At 45.1% G+C, this 19,764-nt stretch overlaps 1 protein-coding gene across 1 annotated transcript; it reads left to right on the forward strand.

Moving 5' to 3' along the window:
- The first annotated feature begins 1,826 nt into the window (after positions 1-1,826).
- On the forward strand, positions 1,827-16,814 carry HAL (histidine ammonia-lyase). Its single transcript, XM_063322763.1, has 20 exons — positions 1,827-2,188; positions 2,638-2,698; positions 2,876-2,903; positions 3,202-3,276; positions 3,377-3,449; positions 3,538-3,604; positions 3,812-3,849; positions 3,930-4,055; positions 5,302-5,441; positions 6,963-7,010; positions 8,000-8,147; positions 8,232-8,327; positions 8,445-8,503; positions 9,331-9,411; positions 10,279-10,344; positions 10,451-10,616; positions 13,023-13,157; positions 14,684-14,792; positions 14,887-14,956; positions 15,991-16,814. The coding sequence occupies exons 1-20, from the start codon at positions 1,942-1,944 to the stop codon at positions 16,138-16,140; spliced, it is 1,983 nt and encodes a 660-aa protein (XP_063178833.1). The 5' UTR covers positions 1,827-1,941; the 3' UTR covers positions 16,141-16,814.
- The last annotated feature ends 2,950 nt before the right edge of the window (positions 16,815-19,764 follow it).

A 19,764-nucleotide genomic window follows, 5' to 3' on the forward strand; every position in this document is an offset into this window, starting at 1 on the left:
AAAAAGTGCTCTTTTAGAGGAGGACGATCCCAAATATAGGCCGCGGCAAAAGGTTTGGATTTAATAATAGCACGTAGAGTGGGGGTGGAGATCTGTCAATCAGTTTATTTCTGATGGGAGTTTTCATCAGTATAAGCTTTCACGTGGACCGAGTTACGTGCTTTACCAGGAGATTCATCTTTTCATGCTGGAAGCTCTAATATAAATTAAAGCATGAACATATCCTGTTGGATTTTATTGATTCAAGGCATCCCACATTCTTCACTCAACTTTAACCTACATTATGTCTAAGGGGTTTAAATAAAAATGATAGAAAATTAACTCCGAGGTGACTGAGGCTCAAAAATCAGTTTAAATTATTCCTGTGAATTTTGCACCACTCGCCTTTTAATGAACACTATCAAATACTGGCTTTTTTTGGAACCAAAACAGTGTAATTTTCTTGCGCATGAAGAATTTACAGGCTTTCTTGTGCCAAGTGAGTTTTTCATTCTCATGTTGCTCCTCTGAATGAGTGACAACTTCTGCTGGAAAACTCACTGGAAAGAATTTTTCTAGATTTCAGGTTAGAAATTAACACAATTCCTTTTGTTCACTCCCAAAGTCTAATTAGGCTTCACCGGAATGAACAGGGATTCTCTGGGGCAAGGCGCTGGTAGGAGGAAGGGGCATCTGGTGTTAACAGGTTCTGGTTGCAGCTATCAGATTGCAGTAGAAACTCCTGTTCTTTGTTTTAGAAATGTTATGTGTTAACTCATTTTGGGGTAACGTTTTGTTGTAAAAGCCCACATATCGTACACAGTGATTTGGCAGTTGGAGTTCATGCTGCCAGCTAATCTGGATTTCTTGCTGTCAGAGCCAGAAAACAAATAAAATAGTGGGAAGCACGGCTTTCGCTGGCATTGTCCTGCTCTGCCGGGGCAATGTGCCCCACATAGAGACTTCCACCCATGGGTCTCGAGGTAAAATTCCCTACAATAATTCACCCCAGGCAGGTGCACCTTATAGTATTCCCTTTGCCTGGGAATGCTTTTGTGGGTAGCATGGACTACAAGTGTTGTCATTGTGTTGTATTTAAAGACAAAGGTATTTTCCTCTTCTGTGTTGACATGGTCATTGCTAAACTTTATTTTGGCACCATCTTAACAGGTATTTCTCCATATCTTTTCTGCTTTGCATCTGCCGGCAAAAGCAGCCATGGTGGAGCAGCACCAGGCTCCGTAGTCGCAGGCGTGGCCTAAAATTCATGCTACCTGCTGTGGCAGCATCTTCCAGAGCATAAACGAAAGGGTAATGGAGGGAAACTCGTTAATCCCCTTCCCTATGATACAAAATGATGTTCTATAATTTCGGTTTGGACTGAGCAAAGCAGGCTTGCTGCCTGCCCTGGGCAGAGGTGTTTGGGTGTAATCCAGTCTCCTCTCAATCCTGGCAGCCATGGCGAACCCCCAATAACGGGGTGACTCTCTCCCAGCCCTGTCCCTCATGGGGGTTTTCATTGGTGGGATGTACTGCCAGGTGACAACTCTGTTAACTTTTGGTAAACCCTTAAGTTTTTAGAATGGTTGCATTCCAGTTTAGTCTGATTTATTTATCTATTTTGGCTACATAAACTCCAGCTCCCAGATTTTCATTTCTCTCCTCCTGATGTGATCGCTGGAAAAAAAAAACCAAAAAATCCTGTGGTCATAGGTGGGTTTTTTCCGCCTTTCTCTGAAAAGGGTGTGCTCCCTGGGTTTGGTTTGATTGGATGAAGTCACCTAGATACATCGATCTCGCTTATTTACAAAGGTGGGGATTTGGGGGGTGGATTTTTGCCTCTATCTGATTGCGACACTGGACTCCAGCTAGACTGACGCTCTTCAGGCCATCGCGTGGTAGATGTAAGACGGCTGCAGGCTGCAGCCCTTCTCGGTCAAGGGACAGTTTTGGAGAGAAAGCATGCCGAGATACACGGTGCACGTGCGAGGAGAATGGCTGGCAGTGCCCTGCCTAAACCCGACGAACACAATCAGGTGGCTGGGGAAGGAGGCCGTGAGACGCTACATGAAAAACAAACCCGACAACGGGGGATTTGCCTCGGTGGAAGAAGTAAAATTTTACATTCGAAGGTGCAAGGGACTTGGCTTGCTGGATCTTGACGATACGGTGGAGGATGCTCTGGAGGACAATGAATTTGTCGAAGTCGGTAAGCAAAACCTTTAGCAACGCGTCACAGAGTCACCATGTTGGCATCTGAGTCAGCAAAATCTTGTTTAGTTTATCCAAAACTGCATCTGAGACAGTGTCTGCCATTTTTATGGCAAAATACCAAAATGCACCCTTAGTTTTTCAAGTGTAGAACTATATGAGGCATAGAAGTTACAGGGTTCTATATACATCATTTGTATATGATATATATGTTAAACGATTGTATGGGATATGGAGCATGTGTCTAAGGCTTGGGTGGCTCCTTTGCCTTTAGCATACCTTAAATAAGCTACATGGTCTCTTGTTATTTTCCTAGAAGCATACAAATATATTTGAAGCTGATAACTGCAAATTAGAATTCTTACTGGTGTGTATTGCAATGAACAGCAAATATATATGTAGAATGCAATTTAATCCTGTTCATGTTTATTTACTTATTTCTTCTAGTTATAGAAGGAGATATAATGTCTCCAGATTTCATACCATCTCAGCCAGAAGGAGTTCATTTGTATCCTTTTTTTGAGCATTCTCTGAACATTTTTTTATAGTTGCAGATGTATAATTTCCTACATTTCCCTGTTCTTTTAGTGTTCCTTCATTCTTAAAACACATTGCCAGCTGTAATCGAATGGTCACTCCCTGTGAAATCCTGTCTGCCCTTTATTTTCCTTTACAGAACTTTCAGATACAGCAAATACCGAGAACCGGAACAGGTAGGAATCGCCAATGATTTTACAACTCGGTCACAAATCCTGCCGTTCCCCAGAACGGGCCGAGAGTTGATCCACTGCGGCATTCACAAGAGCAGGGGCTGTTAGACTGGCTGGGTCCAGGGATCTAAATTATAATGTGTTTATTGTGTTTTTGTTAGCGAGTTCCTGTCTTAAGAATGAGTGTGAGCAAGCTTCCTGTCACTCTGAGTTTTGACTGTGTTGGTTTTTTTTAATTCTAATTATTAAGCAACTATATATGTATACGTATCCCAAACTAAAAAGTGGTTTTTTTGTGTAGTATATTTCTTTGGATGGCAACAGCTTAACAACGGAGGACTTGGTCAATTTAGGAAAGGGGCTCTACAAGATAAAGGTAAAGATCCTGAACAAACACAGCTAAGAATTACATGTTTATCTTCCTACACTTAAACTTAAATAATGACAGATAAACTTATGTTTAAACTATGTTGTAGCTCACACCTGAAGCTGAAACTAAAGTCAAACAATCGCGAGAAGTGATTGAAAGGATTGTAAAGGAACAGACGGGTAAATATTTTTACCTCGAACTATTAATCGCTTAGAGAACCTTATCGAGTTTATCCCCTACTTAACCAGCAGTGTACGTTTCTTCCAGTTGTTTATGGAATCACCACAGGGTTTGGGAAGTTTGCCAGGACTGTCATCCCAAACAGCAAGCTGATGTAAGTTGCGTGTGCGGCTTTTCCCATCCTTTCCTTTCCTTCCTCTCAGGAAAGGAAGAGGAGGGAGCAGTTGACTCTCTACATTTACAGTCCGTCGTTAGATGAGAGGGCTGCTTCGGTAGTTCTCTTTGCTTTGTGCAAAATAAAACCTGACAAGACTTATTTAGAGTTTTGCATATTTTGGTTTTTTTTTTTTTTTTTCCATAGGGAGCTTCAAGTGAACTTGGTTCGTTCACATTCTGCAGGTAATGAGAACTCACTTGGCGTTTTCCCTTTTCTGCCGCTGTTGGTAGCGGGCTGGTAACCGAGAGGGTTCCTCTTTCAGGTGTGGGGAAACCTTTGAGCCCAGAGAGGTCTCGCATGCTGTTGGCGCTGAGAATCAATGTCCTAGCAAAAGGATACAGTGGAATATCCCTAGAAACGCTCCAGCAAGTCATTGAAGCCTTTAATGGTAAAAAGATGCTTAAAGAAAATCTCCATTTACCCTTTTTTTTTTTCCTTTAACTGTTTCGTTAAAGGGTGTAGCCCAGAGCATCAAGCTATGGATGTTGGTCTTTTGACTTGGTAGTTGTGAGAGATCAGGAACAAAACTCAGCTGCGACCGGTCCTGTAGAAGACCATGATTAGAGACGGTTCCTCTGTTGAAGAACATGGGGTGTGAGCAGGAGCGACAGAAAAGGCTGAGAGAAAGGGATGCAACAGGTCCAAGTTTAGGAAATGAGCCCCTGAGAGGTCAAGTAATTAGTTCAAGGCTAAGCTTGACTGAGAGCATGGCTGACTCTGGGTGAGCTCTGCTGCCAAGATTCAAGTCTCTAACTTTTGTCCTGTCGCATGTGCCACCATCTTTTGGCATTTGGATTTTTGGTATTTCTACCATGTAGAAAACTGCACATGTTGGTGTTCGTCAAGCAGACCCACTTGAGCAGCACCTGTTCTTGTGAGCAGACCCCCTGAGACCTACACAGGTGTTCATGAGCAAGGGCTACAAGGCAGCCGCGCAGAAGCAGACGGCCGGTCGCCAGCTCACGTGGCCACTGCTATCAAATCATTTAAAGCTGGGTGGCCTTGCTGGACGCTGCAGCAGGGCACCCAAAGGGGTGGCTGTGCTGTTCATTAGCTGGTATCCATTAACGGTCCCTCCGGTGAGGCATGCCAGAGTGGCTGTGATGACCAACGAGCACCTTCTCTCTCTGCACAGTGTTGCCCTCTGCTGCACAATACTCTTCCTCCTTTTTCTCCTCCCCCCTTCTCCCACAGCAGGTGAAGGAGCCGCAATTCAGTGTTTAGCTCTGCAAAAGAAGCGAAGCAGACTGGTCTCTTCCCTGCTTTTTCCTCAGTTCCTTGGGCTCTGTTCCTTCATTTCCACACGTTCAGTGCTCGGAGGGCTGGGGTGGGGCGGAAGAGGGCTCAAAGATTGTTTGTAGGAGTCACCCAGCGTGTGGCTGTAGATGCAATCACCCTAGGCTGTGATCCCCCAGTCCAGAACTAAATGCAGCAGGGAGCTGATTCCTTTATGAACTGTCGCGAGCCTGCAAGCAGGGCCAAATCCCAGTCTGCAATGAGAGCAGTCCTGTTGGTGCCATTGACCATGGCTGCAAGGGTGTTACTGTGGCCGCATTCATGGGCTGGTTTCTCTTGTTTTCCAAGGAGCATATCGAGGGGAAGCTCTAACATGATGGTTTTTCTTTTCTTTCTAGCGTCCTGCCTTCCTTATATCCCTGAGAAAGGGACAGTTGGAGCCAGCGGCGACTTGGCCCCCCTCTCTCATCTTGCTCTGGGATTAATTGGAGAGGGAAAGATGTGGTCCCCGAAGAGTGGCTGGGCTTATGCTAAATATGTAAGACTCATGCAGCTGATTGATTGGTTGGGTTTTTTTTCTGCTTGCTGGCTCATTTGCCAAACTGCATGTAGCTTTGAGAGAAAGACAGCTTTTGCTCAGGTTAATAACAGGTAAGAGTCTTCGGATTTTTTGTACCGGCTTGAATTGGGACTAGGTTGCCTTTAGCAACTCATCCTCTGCCTTGAGGAAGGTGGATCCATGAGAATGGAATAACTGATTCACATGTCACCGGAGCAGATGTGAACATGCAGCATGTTATTAAGTCCTAAAGAAATATCATGTCATAGTATTGCAATACAAGAAACTGCGGTGACATCAGTTGGGACCTGGAGAGAGGGACAGGATGTGTTATCAGCTTTGAAAGAACTGTTCCTACATCTTCAGCTCCATAAACATCAACACTGTTCCAACAAACACACGAGCACCTCTCAAATTCAAAACTTCAAATGCTGAGAGTAACTGGAGATTTACTGGAGGCAGGACCTTATCACTAAAATTTCTACTGATTTTATAATGGCGTTAAGTGAACACACAGGTTTGGACATCTCATTTTTGATAGATTAACTAGTGTTACAGGGAACCTTTATAGCATCCTCTGTTAAAAGATGGAAGCTGTACAATGGAATTATTTTTTAATTAATTGTTATTCTGTCACTAATACATCAGCAGATTGATCTAGTGCTGAAAATGTCCAAGTCTGGCCCCTCCCTACTCCCTTTCATGGTAGGTTCTGCTACACCTCTCTCTCGTACATTCAAATATTTGAACACCAGATTCGAATATTTGAACACCGGATTTATTCATGGATTGATAGCTGTACCGTCACTGTAGGCTGGAGAGGTACTGAGAACTACACAGGGAGAGGAGTAGATGAGAAGCAGGCCAGTCTGTTGTGGACCTTCAGGACGAGAAATTATAGTTGAACACCTCTGAGATGTGTTACCTCTTCAGTTGGAAAGGCTGAGAGGACTCTAATCAGAGTCAAGGTTATAGCTTTCCTCCATTTCCCACAAGAGCGATTGCCCTGTGGAATAGACGCGTATAGAATAAACTCAGTAGGACTCTTCCTGTCATTGGAGATTTTCTATAGAAAGGGTTGGGGAATCATTTATGAAGGAATAGTTTATGCGAAGCCAAACTTGCTACGAGGCAGGGCGTAGGCAGAACCACCTTCCCAGGATGTTTCCAGCCTTCTCTCCTGTTATTCTCGCCCATCAGCTAATACATGGTAGATGTTAATGGGCTGTGACAGTATTTCACTTCAGCGCTCCTACTGCCTTCTTTTACTGGCACTGGGAAAAGAAGTGCTAGTTTGGAAGCCCCCAAGTGCTGTCCTTTCTTTAGCCCAGCACAAAAAAATATTTTAAGTGGTTCTGCTATAAAGCTCTTTTTCTCCTTTCGCTTGAGGAATTTGTTAATATTTTTATTTATAGAAACATTTAAGATCTAAAAGTTTTGGTGGTTGAGTTGCCAAAAAACTTTTTTCATTAATTACCTTGTCATTAAACTCCTTCACAGGTCCTGGAAGCCCACGGTCTGAGACCAATTACCTTGAAACCAAAAGAGGTAATAAAGTATAATGATGCCAGCTGATGAAAACAAGCATAGTGAATGCTTTGTGAATGCTTTATACTTACGATTTAAGCCTGAAATTAATTAACAGGCATATTAAATCAAGCTCCAGAATGATATTAATGAAGTATTTTCAGGCATGGGATTCACCTCTCCTAGTGTCACCCTACCTGACTTGAAATGTCAGACCCAACCTTGATGCTTAAATTGGCTCTGTGGTCATCTTCAGAAAACACTTTATAGCATCCTGAAACAACTGTCTAAGAAGCCCTCTCAAGGTACCTATCTACCCTTTGACCATAACAGGAGCTCAGATGACTGATTTGAACCAGGTATCTGAATTCTAGATCATTAAAACTAGGTGAGATGACTCTCACTCCAAGTATTAACATTTATGTGGGAGCACAACAGATTTGAGGGCTCCAATAAGGGGCCTCAGGAGCTGAAAAACAGCACCAGGACCAAGAAGGCAAATCCAGGCAAATGGAAGGCTCCCATGGACCTCATGTTTGTTTAGAACAAACTTGAAGCTAGTTTTAACTGAACTCAACAAGTCTTTTAAAGCAGTTATAACTTGTAATTCTGTTTTAATTCTCTGCTTCCCATGATGGGGTTTTGCACCCGCCCATGCTCATAGCTTCTTTGATTTAACTAATAACTTATGAAGACATTAATAAAAAAAGCATTCCACTTCCAAAGAACTGGAGAAGAACAGAGATTTCCTGTACTTTTTTTGCTTAATCTGGAAGTAACATGACATAAACCTCTTGCTTGGAACTACTGGATTTCCAAGGGTGTGTATAATGACTTAGTAGGGTCATGACCATTGACAATTTATGTAGCAAAGATGCCCAGTCAAGCATTTTATGATTTCAGGACAATCCCAGGAAGCTGAGCAAAGGTCTTTACCTCATTCATATGAGAAGGAGAATTATCACAGAGGTGGGGAATGAATTTGCTTAACATCTGCTCTCTCTTTGAAGGGTCTGGCCCTCATCAACGGGACACAAATGATCACTTCGCTGGGATGTGAAGCAGTTGAAAGAGCCGGTGCAATTGCTAGACAAGCTGACATAATCGCTGCCCTTACACTGGAAGTCTTGAAGGGCACAACAAGGGCCTTTGACACTGGTGGGTACTGGGCCTTTCCTGTCTGTTTGCTTAACAGCTGTTGACAAGAGAAGCAAAACCTAACAGTCTAACTTGTTTTACTAGATATCCACGCTGTGCGCCCACATCGAGGGCAAGCTGAGGTGGCATTTCGATTCAGGTCTCTTCTAGATTCTGACCATCATCCATCAGAAATAGCAGGTGAACAATCTTGACCTTCACCCTCTCGCGTTACCAGGACAGGCTGGGTCTTTCAGCAGTAGCCCATATGCTTTTGTGTGAGGAATATTTGGTGTTTTCCTCCCTTCTTCCTTCTAGAGAGCCACAGATTTTGTGACCGAGTTCAGGACGCGTACACGATGCGCTGCTGCCCTCAGGTAAAAACTGACTTTTATTTCCTTTCATAGCACTCAAAAAAATGATGATGAAGTTCCCACATCAGAAATACTGTCAACTTTGTGTTGTCTGATTCCATTAGAAGAAGTGGTTTTACCTTGCTTCTCCCTCAGTTCAAAGTTAGTATTAATGGAGACATGTAATTCACTGATCCCCTGCACCCACCCATCAGGCAGACTAACAAAGCTGTGTTCGGATCCGAAAGAGGCCAAGTGTCGGAAGCAGGAGGGAGGTGCCGGTTTCTACTTCAGCAGGCTTTGTAGGGCATTTATTCTGCATTGATGCTAAGACCCATGGCCTGGGGAAAGGTGTTTCCAGAAGGAGCCAGAGCCGTAGGTTGTTCATCTACCTGTAGTATCTCTAACATACTGGAAGAATTCAACCCCGTGGGTTTTAACATGAGCAAAGCTATTAAATCAGAGGAAATAATGAAAGTTAATTAATGAGAGGTTTTGTTTTCTGTGGGGGATTTGTGAGGTTACTTCTCTCCTAATAACACTTCTGCCACTCAATAAGTACCTTATCTTCCATTTAGGGTAAATCAACACAAGCAAGTAAAGAATGACACATTCGGATTTCCCTTTTAGCAATACTGTCATAATAATAGTAAACACAGTCTTTTGGGAGTCTAGGATGGGCGGTGTCCCACAGTGATGCTCCTGATTTGAAGAGCAAATACAAGACCACCTTCGTGTGCGGATGTAGAGACAGAGATGATGGGAAAGAGGGTGCTTGCAGCTCAGTCAGCACCCTGAAGATGAACTAAGTGTGGATACTGATCTCAGGGGGCTAACGTCTTTTGTTCTAGGTCCACGGAATTGTAAATGACACAATTGCTTTTGTGAAGGACATCATGACGACTGAAATCAATAGTGCCACGGACAACCCTGTATCTTTTTTGTTACTTTATTTCTATGTAAAATTTTGCTTGGCCTTTTTTATCCTTTTCTTCTCTATAATTATTTGCATAGGAGGCAAAAAAGTCATAACTGGTTTCAATCAATAACTACCATTGGTTGCAATAGCAACCTCTCTTCTTTTCTCCATGTCTGCATTGGTGTTTGCAAGCGTGTGTCTGGGCAAGGAAACCACGTGTGCATGCAGTTTAGCAGATGTTAAATGTTTCCTAGATGAGATTCTATATGCTTATATTGAATATGTAGATAGATTGGTCTTGGCAACCAAATGGACATAAACGGATGGTGACTTGTCATATGAGACAGCTGTTGATGCAGCATGAGTGAAACCTGCACTATAGAGCGAGATTTGTGTCCAGGGAAGACAGACAAAATGTGTGTGGCTGGTAAAGCCTTGTCATGGCTCAGCCTGGTAAACTCTGCGCACAGTTCTTGCATTGGCATTGAGCAAGGCTGGATTCCCCTCTGCAGTGTAAAGACGCTGTGTGTAGACACTTCCATAGCAGATAAGCATTATTGCTTGTAACCTGTCTAAAATTGTATCTGCCGTGGAGAAAATCTACCAAGGAACTGAGAAACCACGCTAGGATCCAAACACGCGTGTTTCTTTAACACCCCTCCCCATCCCCAAAGGCAGACCTCGTTTTATGTAGTCTACCTGAAAAAAATAGGAGAACTGAGATGGGGTCTTCATTTTCTGAGAAGTGAACATGTAGATGTAACATGAGGTGCTTGCAAATAAAAACCTATCAGCACAAACATTCCTTCTGATTACTGACAGATTAGCTGTCATGTAAACTGTATTTCACTCATGTTTGGGCCTTAACTTCTCCTTAAAGATGGTGTTTGCTGAAAGAGCAGAGACCATTTCTGGGGGAAATTTTCATGGTGAATATCCTGCAAAGGTAACTAAGTGTTTGGAGAAAGAAAAAAAAAAAAAGAAATCAGTGTCTTTTTGCAGTTTTTTTGTTTGTTTGTTTCTGTCATCTGGTTTAATGTGATCTTTTATAGGCTCTAGACTATTTGGCAATCGGTGTGCACGAACTCGCTGCAATTAGCGAAAGGAGAATTGAGAGGCTCTGCAACCCCTCGCTCAGCGAGCTGCCTGCATTTTTGGTCACTGAAGGAGGCCTGAACTCTGGCTTCATGATTGCCCACTGCACAGCAGCTGCCCTGGGTGAGTCCTTGAGCAATATCATCAGGAGAGCAAGCTAAAAAGACCAATTTTTATCGAAGCAGTTGTAAGGTGGTAGTATATACAAAGGGATCTCACTCCTGTTTGCCATCTCTTCTCCACGTGCTTTGTGCTGCCTGGCTGAAAAGTTTGAGCGTTGAGAGCAGCTGCAATTATTTCAGCTCGGGATTCTTTATTCTGCACTGATCCATGGGCATGTTTAGTGCTCCGAGCATGCAAACCTGTAGGTGGACTGTGGTGGGAATGCTTGCCTGCTTGCATCTTTGGGGGATTGGCAGGGAGTGCTCTGATTTACAGCCACCAACGTAAGAGCTCTGGCTGAAATCAGTGACAGCTGCGTCCCCAGGAGTCGGCAAAGCAGCTCAGATAGGGCTGTAATTAACAGCAAACAGTGCAGGCAACAAACATACATCTGTCTGAGCCCCTCTGCTGAACCTGGAACCTCTGCTTGAATAGTTACGGTTTGTAAGCAGGGGATACCTCTACTCCCCACTATCACGGGGACGCCACTTGTCTCAAAGATGGGCCTGATACCCTTAGTACTCGATGTCTCTGTTTGGCGGCCAGGTCTGTACATCAATATCAGACTTCACAGTCCTCAGGAGACCGGAGTTCCCAGGGCTGATTATTGGAGGAGCACGCTAAAAATAAGCGTTAGTACATTTTTCCTCTAGTGCTCATGACTAAGGCAACAAGAAGCCTGCTGGCCGCTGGGATATGACAGCTCAAAGGTTCAGGAAAGCAGGAGCCAACATAAAAATAAACGTGCTATGAGTAGAGGGTAAATTATAAAAGATACAAACAGGCAAAGGAGGAGAGGATGTCAGATAAGTGTGTAGATAAACATCCTGCAGAAAAACAATCAATGAACTAAATCAATGTAATAAAGGAACCTTACCTAGAGGCCATTTTGGGAAGTGGGGCTGGAAAAGGAGCTGAAGTGCTCATCCCCTTGTTCAGAGGCTGGAAACTTTTCCTTTTGGCTGGGCAGAGTTTAGGATGGCTCCAGGCCCTAGCTGTTGCTTGGCTTCAGGTTTTGCAGCTCACTTCTGCAACCTGGAGCGAGAGATTCTGGGGTGTTCGTGGTCTCTGCTGCAGGCAATGAAAATGACAGCCCTGCCTCCTAACTCATCGCTGCGCTGACACCAGGAGTCTGTGGGTTAAAACCATCTTTCCTCTGGTCAAAACAGCCAGGAATTTATCTAAAAATGAAGTTTGAGCTTTTTTTTTTTTTCTTTTAACACAGTACTACTAGTATTTTTAAAGTCACTCCGCCAGTGTCTAAGGTGTTTGCGTACCAGCTAGTGTTGTTCACTCCCAGGGTTAATAGATAAAACTGGGGGAAAAAAAAGAATAAAAAAGCAGATGTTTTGTAATGCTGCTGGATGCATCTCTCCCTTCTTCTCTGGTAGCACTGTGCCCGCCAGACCGAGCTGTTTGCCGCAGCCACACGCAGCCTCTCTGGGACCTGCCCGAAAGCGCCAGCTGGGCTCTGGCCCTGGACCGTGTCACTCCAGCCTATTTGCAATTGGTGTCACCACCTCTCTGTTGCTCTTGTTGCTTTTCTGCAGCTCTTAATTTGGTGAGGGCCTTAGGCAGCGTCCTGCTGGGCTTCAGAAGGAAAAGGTCTGCCTGCAGCCAGAGCGCTGTGAATGCTGACTTCCTTTCTTCTCTTCTAAAGAACAAGTCTCAACAACCTTGAATTGTTGTTGGGTGGTGCCTACAGCCCTCCCTGCAGCCAAACTCCCCAAACACCCAGCTTTCAAAGCTGGAACGCTCCCTCCCTCAGGGGTGTTTGGATGCGGGCAGCCTGGTGGCGAGGCGAGGAGGGTGGGAGAGGATTCGTACCGTGCTCCCGCAGCATCTTCATGGAGCAAGTTCTGCAAGTGCCTCAGCTCCGATGGGAAGAGACCAGACGCCGATCTCTAGTTCTCTTCTCGAAACCAGGCTAGGAGCAGGATCTGTGACAAAAACAGAGGGAACCAATGTTCTCCACAAAGAGTTGCCCTGAAGTAACAGGCAAGAGCAGGCTTGTATTTCGGTTATGCTGTCCACTCGTTTTCTTCTTCAGTTTCCAGCAGGCCTTTGAGCCAGAGCAGCCCAACCCCAGAGGTGGGGGAGGATTGAGCAGTCTTTCTGTATTTCTTTAATATTTGCTTTTAAAGACTGAAATTTGTTCCGGTTTTCAGAGGCAACGGTAGTTTTCAAGGTGTTTATTACAAATCACTCAGTCCAGGTAAAACATGCACGCATTCTCCAAAGAGGAGCGATAGCTGGATTCTCTGCTGTCACCCGAGGTGGCGGACAGGTTCCTTGCTCCAGGTTGGCCATTGCTTCTGGTGCCTCTTGCCCATTCTGTCCTATATTCATTGCACTGGATTTTTGCAGTTTCTGAGAACAAAGCCTTGTGCCACCCCTCTTCTGTGGATTCTCTCTCAACCAGTGCTGCTACGGAGGATCACGTGTCCATGGGAGGATGGGCTGCAAGGAAAGCTTTGAGAGTTATTGAACACGTGGAACAAGGTAAAATTAAAATGCTGATTTCCAGACAGACCCCTTGTGTATGTAACTAGATGAAAGTATTAGTGCCATACTTTTTAGATATATTTTAAGAAAAAAAGGAGTTAATGCATATGAAAGAAGTATCTAAAGAATATTATAGTAAGTATGTACTTTTACAAGCATTTGGATCTTTCTAACAGAAATGAGGTAAATCCAGCACTCGGTGTTTCTTGTGAAACAAAGCTGCTTACTGCAGGACACTCAGCAAAACTTTCCTCTCTTGCTTACAAGGACAGATCACTCTCTCGCTTTTTATTTCTTTACTTCTTTATTTATTTGGCAGATGGTGTGCTTAGATGCAGATGTCAGCTGTTAGTGGAAGAGCGCAGTAATACAGGGCACACAAATACTAAACTCGCTTGCCTGCTTAAGTTTATACATTTGAGTGCTCTGAAGAGTTCATTCTATAGAAATACATTTTTTGTCTGCAGACATGAGTTTGAGAAACTGTGTGTTTCAACAACATGCTCAGAAACAGTCTGTCCTATATCCAGTTGGTTCACTTAGTTCCTTGGATGAATTGGCTTGTGAAAATGAGGAACTAATGCCAATAATGATCAGGTGTGAGGTGGGCAGATATGGTGCAAACTTCTCCAGATAGAAGGCTGTATTTCAAAGCTCTGTAATTTTACTGGTGCTTTCACGTGGGCTCTTGCAAGCTTTGTGGGCAGAACTTTCTTTTATAGCTCAGGCCCCTTTCTTCACAATCCTAAAGAGGTTTTCTGATTTATGATGATGGCCATTAATTTGAGTATTCAAGATACCCTAGAGGAGATTCCTATGGATTTAAGACTGTGGTGACCAGGAGTTCCTGGCACACTGAAAGGTCTGGATGGCACAGCACCCAAAATCTGCTTGCTAAAATGCTGGATGCTGCGCCCAGCACCATCCATATAATGGTCCTGCTGCTGGGCTCTCTCTCTCGGGCCTGCGGATCCACCAGTCTTTTCACATTGCCTGAAACTCTATCGTGTTGAGCCTAGAGCACAAGTCTTATGAGAAGTGGCTGAGGGAACTGAGATTGCTTAGTTTGGAGGAAAGGAGGCTGAGGGGAGACCTTATCACTCTCTACAACTACCTGAAAGGAGGTCGTAGCGAGGTGGGGGCCGGTCTCTTCTCCCAAGTAACAAACGGTAAGACAAGAGGAAATGGCCTCAAGTTGCTCTAGGGGAGGTTTAGGATGGATATTAAGAAAAATTTCTTCACCGAAAGGGTTATTAAATATTGGAACAGGCTGCCCAGGGAAGTGGCTGGGTCACCATCCCTGGAGGTATTTAAAAGACAGGTAGACATGGTGCTTAGGGACAAGGTTTAGTGGTTGTTTTGCACTGTTAGGTTAATGGTTGGACTTGATGATCTTAAAGGTCCCTTCCAGCCTAGACAATTCTATGATTCTATATTGGCCAGAACAAACGCCAGGGATAGCTTTATAAGGGAAACCTCACCTAGAACTGCCGAAAATATCGTTTGCTGTTCTGATTTTCTAGTTCTGGCTATTGAACTGCTCGCAGCCTGCCAGGGCATTGAATTCCTACGCCCTCTGAGAACGACAACCCCATTGGAGAAGGTCTACGACCTTGTGCGCTCCGTTGTGAGGTAAGATCAGATAAACGCCTCCCCCAGCCTGGAGAGCGGCTGCCAGTGGCAGTGGTTAATGTTTGGCCAATGTTCACAATGTGTCGTGTTATAGGCCCTGGATGAAGGATCGCTTCATGGCCCCAGACATCGAAGCAGCTCACAGGCTGCTCGTGGAGCAGAAGGCAAGTGTTGACTTTTCGTAACGTGCTGTAGGACTGTCCTGAGGAGCGTGCTACACCTCTGCTTTGGAAATACCCCTCCACGTGTTCACTAGATGGCCTCTCTAAAAGCACTTCTCTGCCTGGGGCGAACCCACCAGATGTTCTGAGATTTGGTTTTCCCTAGTTTTGGTGGGATAGATTTAGAAATCGGTTCCTAAACTTGCCCTGTGTAATAAATAGCTTACATTATCAAATCTGGTAGGGTCCAGACATAGGTCCAACTTTAAATTGTTTGAGGGCAGGGTTCTATAACCCCACAGATGTCCAGAGAAATCAGTAGTCTCTCCAGATGGTCATCCTCATTCCTGGGGCAGGGAGGCTTCCTCAGCCTGGAGGCCCTTGGGCATGGTCCGGAAGCAATAAGGAGATGTGGATGAGGGAATAGCAGTGGTGAAATGCGTTAACCTGGGCCAAGTGTTTGTCCAGCTATGGGATCTATCTATTTCATTTGTTTGTAAAATACAAGTAACAGAAGAATTGAGGAAAGTAAATAAATGGGAGAAGCAAATCCCCCCTCCCGCCGCTTTTTTTTGGTTGCCTTGCAGCCCTCACAGGAAGAGAGACAAAGGAGGCTGTAAAACATTTTCCTTTTCTTCCTTAAACCCCAGCTGCTGTCCCTTCCCCTTTTTCTTTGTCCATGCCAGCTGCCATTTTGCTTCCCCGGCCCCTTCATGACCGAGTGGTTTTGTAGCAAGTGACAGCGATCCTCTCCCAACTATTGCACACAGAGCATTAACCTGGTAACAAGACAAGACGCAACGTTTTTGACTTGAGTCCTTTCACCTTGTTCCCCTGGAGGTGTGTCTTTTCCCATCCTCTGTCAACTCCATCCAGATGCTCTTCACCGCACCTCACTCTGTATCTGTGTAGCTCTGTGATTCTCACCTCCATCCCAATAACTTTTCTACAGGGTTTCCTGAACTTGCGCGTTGATGTCTGACCTGACCTTTTTTTTTTAACCTCTGACTCTGCTGTTTCAATTTCTTGTCTCGCAGGTGTGGGAGGTGGCTAAACCTTACATTGAGAAGTACAGGAGGGAACACATTCCTGAATCGAGACCCATTTCACCAACAGCATTCTCCCTGGGATTGCTGGAAACGAAGACGGGTGTTGATCATGACCACGGGCATCAGGATGAACTTTAAGAGCTATGGTCCTCTGGTAGAGAGCAGATCCCCTCTGGGACCTTGCCTGAGGGTGGCTGTTCTACTCAAACTCAACGTGGTTTCTCCAGGTGACCCAAAGGACCTGATGTCTAGCACATACAGATAGTAGAGAAATAGCTCACTCGTTTCCTCACATGTGAAAGACAGCTTTGTCATGACAGTGTGGTTTTGACTGAATTTCCTGAGCTTCCAAGCACAAAACATTCGGACTCCTGCTGATACCAGGGGATGTTTTATACAGGGCCTCCTGTATTTGTTTCATTAGTTCTTCACTTGTTTTCTCTTCATCTGTGCCAATGATACCATACAGCCTGGGTTTGATATTCTCACCCTTTTTTTTTTCCTCTTTGGGGAATTGGTGTGGTGCCCTTTGTTCTGCCACAAGCAAAATTATCTTTACACTAAATTATCCTCTTTTTTGCAGATCATATGTGAGGTACAGGTTCTTGTATAACAAGAGCATTTTTAGAGCAGGTGCTTCACAAATCAGAAAAGCTGTGTGCATAAAAATGTGCTACGGATATCATTGCTCCAGAACAAATATATTGTATTCTGGTGATGGACTACACTTAATGCAGCTTTCCGAGAGCTATGGGCTCACACCTGCAATAAATAAACTGAGGCTTCACATACGGCTGCAGCAATCTGTTTTCCTGTCATGTGTGATGATGAAAACGTAAAGCAAAAGCTTAATTTGGAAAGAAGGAGGACAGGTGGACCAGGGGCCAGGAAAGGGGGAGGAGGAGGAGGAGGAGGAGGAGCTGTAGGAGTGGTGGATGTGAACCAATGCTAAAGCAATAGCGCCAAGCTCTACACTCCCATGGCTCACCAGGTATCTGCCTGGCTGCCGAGGGCTCCATCCCCACAGAGGGGCTCGTGTCGTAGCGTGCTCCCTGTTACAACACAGGCTTTAGTTTGCAATGGAAGAGCCAGGACTTAGACTTCACATGATGGAGCAGTGACGGCATGTTAAGGCTGGTTAACAACCATCAGCCTTGGCACTACTGGCCCGATACCCACGGCTGCAAGGGGTTCGGTGCGGGCTGGAAATCTTCCCAGGCTATAGGCTTGTGCTGCAAGGGGATGCCAAAGTGCTCGTGTGGGGCTTCCATCGCATGTCTGAGACCTTCTGTGTCAAATGTGCCCTGAGGAGACAACTCATGCCTGTTGGCAAGCTGGCAGGGAGACACCTAACCTGGCCAGAAGACCTGAGAAATAGGCTACCCACCCATGGCACGTTGGCTCCTAGCTCAGCTCCTTCCTTCTGCGCCTGATTTGCAGCATCTCCAGCCTCCATCTCTCCCTTATGTGCCAAGTAAGCTGCTACCCTTTCAGCTCAAGGCTCTCTACAGCAGCTGTACCTCAAACTCCCCCTGAAGCTGTTCCATTTTGTATAAAATCAAGTATTAATTAAAATCAAGCATGAGAACGAACAGCCAGGCATACATCTTGTAGGCTCAACCATTTTCCTTCAGCCTCACGTTATGGCTAAACAATATGGTTCCTTCAGCAGCAAAGCTGGCAGAAGTTCCTACCCACTTTGCTGTTACCTACGCTCCGCTCCCGGCCGCTGCAGGAGCCAGCACAGTGAATGTCATCGCTGACGTGAGTCACTTTAAAAACAAGCAAACAAAATCTTCCTGCGTTTCGGTGTGGCTGTGCTTTCGCCGGCCAGGACTACGTAGCTGGCCATCAGGAACCACTTAAGCCAGCTGCGCCACTGAAGTATAACCACATCCTCTAACTGCAAACCTGCCACTAATTATAGCCCTGGGGCATACTTGGCTACTGGATTCAGCCAAGCTGGTTGGGCAAGCATGTGGTTTGACTTTCCCGTCAGAACCAGAGCTCCTGTGTGAGAGGAGAATCCCTTCACATCAGCAGTTTCAGGCCATGAATTCCTGTCCAGCAAGAGAATATTTGAGATTTTCCTTATGCAGTCTTGAGCTCCCAAATGCCTCAAGGACTTCAGAGAAGAGGTGCTGGGCATTTCTTCCCACCCACCTCAGCCTTGGGCTGCCTGGGAGCAAGGGACCACCAGCACACGCTGCAGCAGGGTGGCCTCAGCTTTGCCCCACACCTAGGCAAAGCCAGGAGGCACCGTGCCGGCCTCACGCTGCATTTCAGAAATGCCTGCGCTCCTGCCCTGACAGCTTTCCCCAGCTGCCTGCATAAACGTTATTTATGAAGGCTGCCTCGGGCAGAATGGACCGTGCGATCGCACACTTCAGATGTTCTTCCAAGCTCTATAAAAACAAATGTCCACACCCACATCTGGTGCAACATCTGCTTGCAGGAAAACGCGTCTAGTGGCGGGAATGCCATTAAATTGTTTTAAAAACTGATTGAGTTGGCTAGCCTGGCTCAAATAAAGCATGAACAAAGATACTTTATGGGGTCCCTTACATATTTTGGGTATTAACAGATGTGCCCAAGGCTCAGGAAGATCAGAAGGTCATAATAAACCTCATACATTTTTGTGATGGCTTTCAAATACCTGTTAATCAGAATGAGACTGTTGTCCTTCCTCGGGGGTCTGGTTCACTAAAGCATTCTGCTCTGTACCACAGGTTATGTCACCTGCTTATACCAATAATTATTTTTGACACTATGTTTTTCATGTGTGTCAGGTGTAGTTTTATGACTTCACCTTCAGAAAGTTAAGCCCTTTTGTTTCTGCAGCCACCATTCATTTGAAAAGTTGAAGAAAAGCCTCAGCCAGCGTGTACTCAGAGACCTTCCCTACCCGAGCCCCTCTGCTTAAGCACTGCGACAGCTTGAACTCTCCAGAGCTGTATCATCCTTTTTTCTACATATGACATCCCCAAGTGACAGTACACGCCCCAGAAAAAAATAGTAGCTGAAAGAAAAAAGAAAGCACATTTAAAAAAAAAAAACAAACAGGATCTTCAGTTTTGACATTGCTCTGAGTAGGAGTTGTCGTACTTGTACTCAACTTATCATCAGAACACATTCAAACTTCGATGAACAAATATATCTTATGTTATTTCAGATTCAGCCTAGAATAAATGAAATTAGGTCTTTTTTTGGAACATCTGGATGACACTGCTTATGATCGTCTTTTGAAGATCAAGGTAATTGAAATTTTGAGGGGTTGGCTGTTCACACTAGACTTCCCTGGCCTAACTGCCTCGAAGAGTAAACTGTAAGGTTTCGGTATCACTTCCATCACTAGGCCTGATTCAGCCTCTAATTTACAGCACACTCCAGCTTTCAGCAGCCCAGTGCGTGGTGTACCTGGCTGCATTTTCCTCTCCTCCTTCTTCTTGTGCCCCTACAGCCCTGAAGGAGCCGCGAGATCCTCAGCAAGGGAAGATGTTGGATATCAGCTGATAAGCAGCACCTTGCTGGGCTCCCAGCTGCTGCCTCCCACTGAGTTTCAAGGCTGCAGAAACCAGGAGATTTGGTGTTTTGGAGAGGTAACATGCTGTGCTTCACACCACGACTGTGGTTGCTGGTATCTGCTGAGTTTGAGAGAGAGCAGACCTGGGAGCCATGAACGTTTCCTTGGGATGCTGTGGCCTCCCAGCACCACCAAGGGCCATTCCACATGTGCATGCCTGAGCCCCTGGCCCTTAACGT

This window comes from Chroicocephalus ridibundus, chromosome 1, assembly GCF_963924245.1.
Source record: "Chroicocephalus ridibundus chromosome 1, bChrRid1.1, whole genome shotgun sequence".
NCBI lineage: Eukaryota > Metazoa > Chordata > Aves > Charadriiformes > Laridae > Chroicocephalus > Chroicocephalus ridibundus.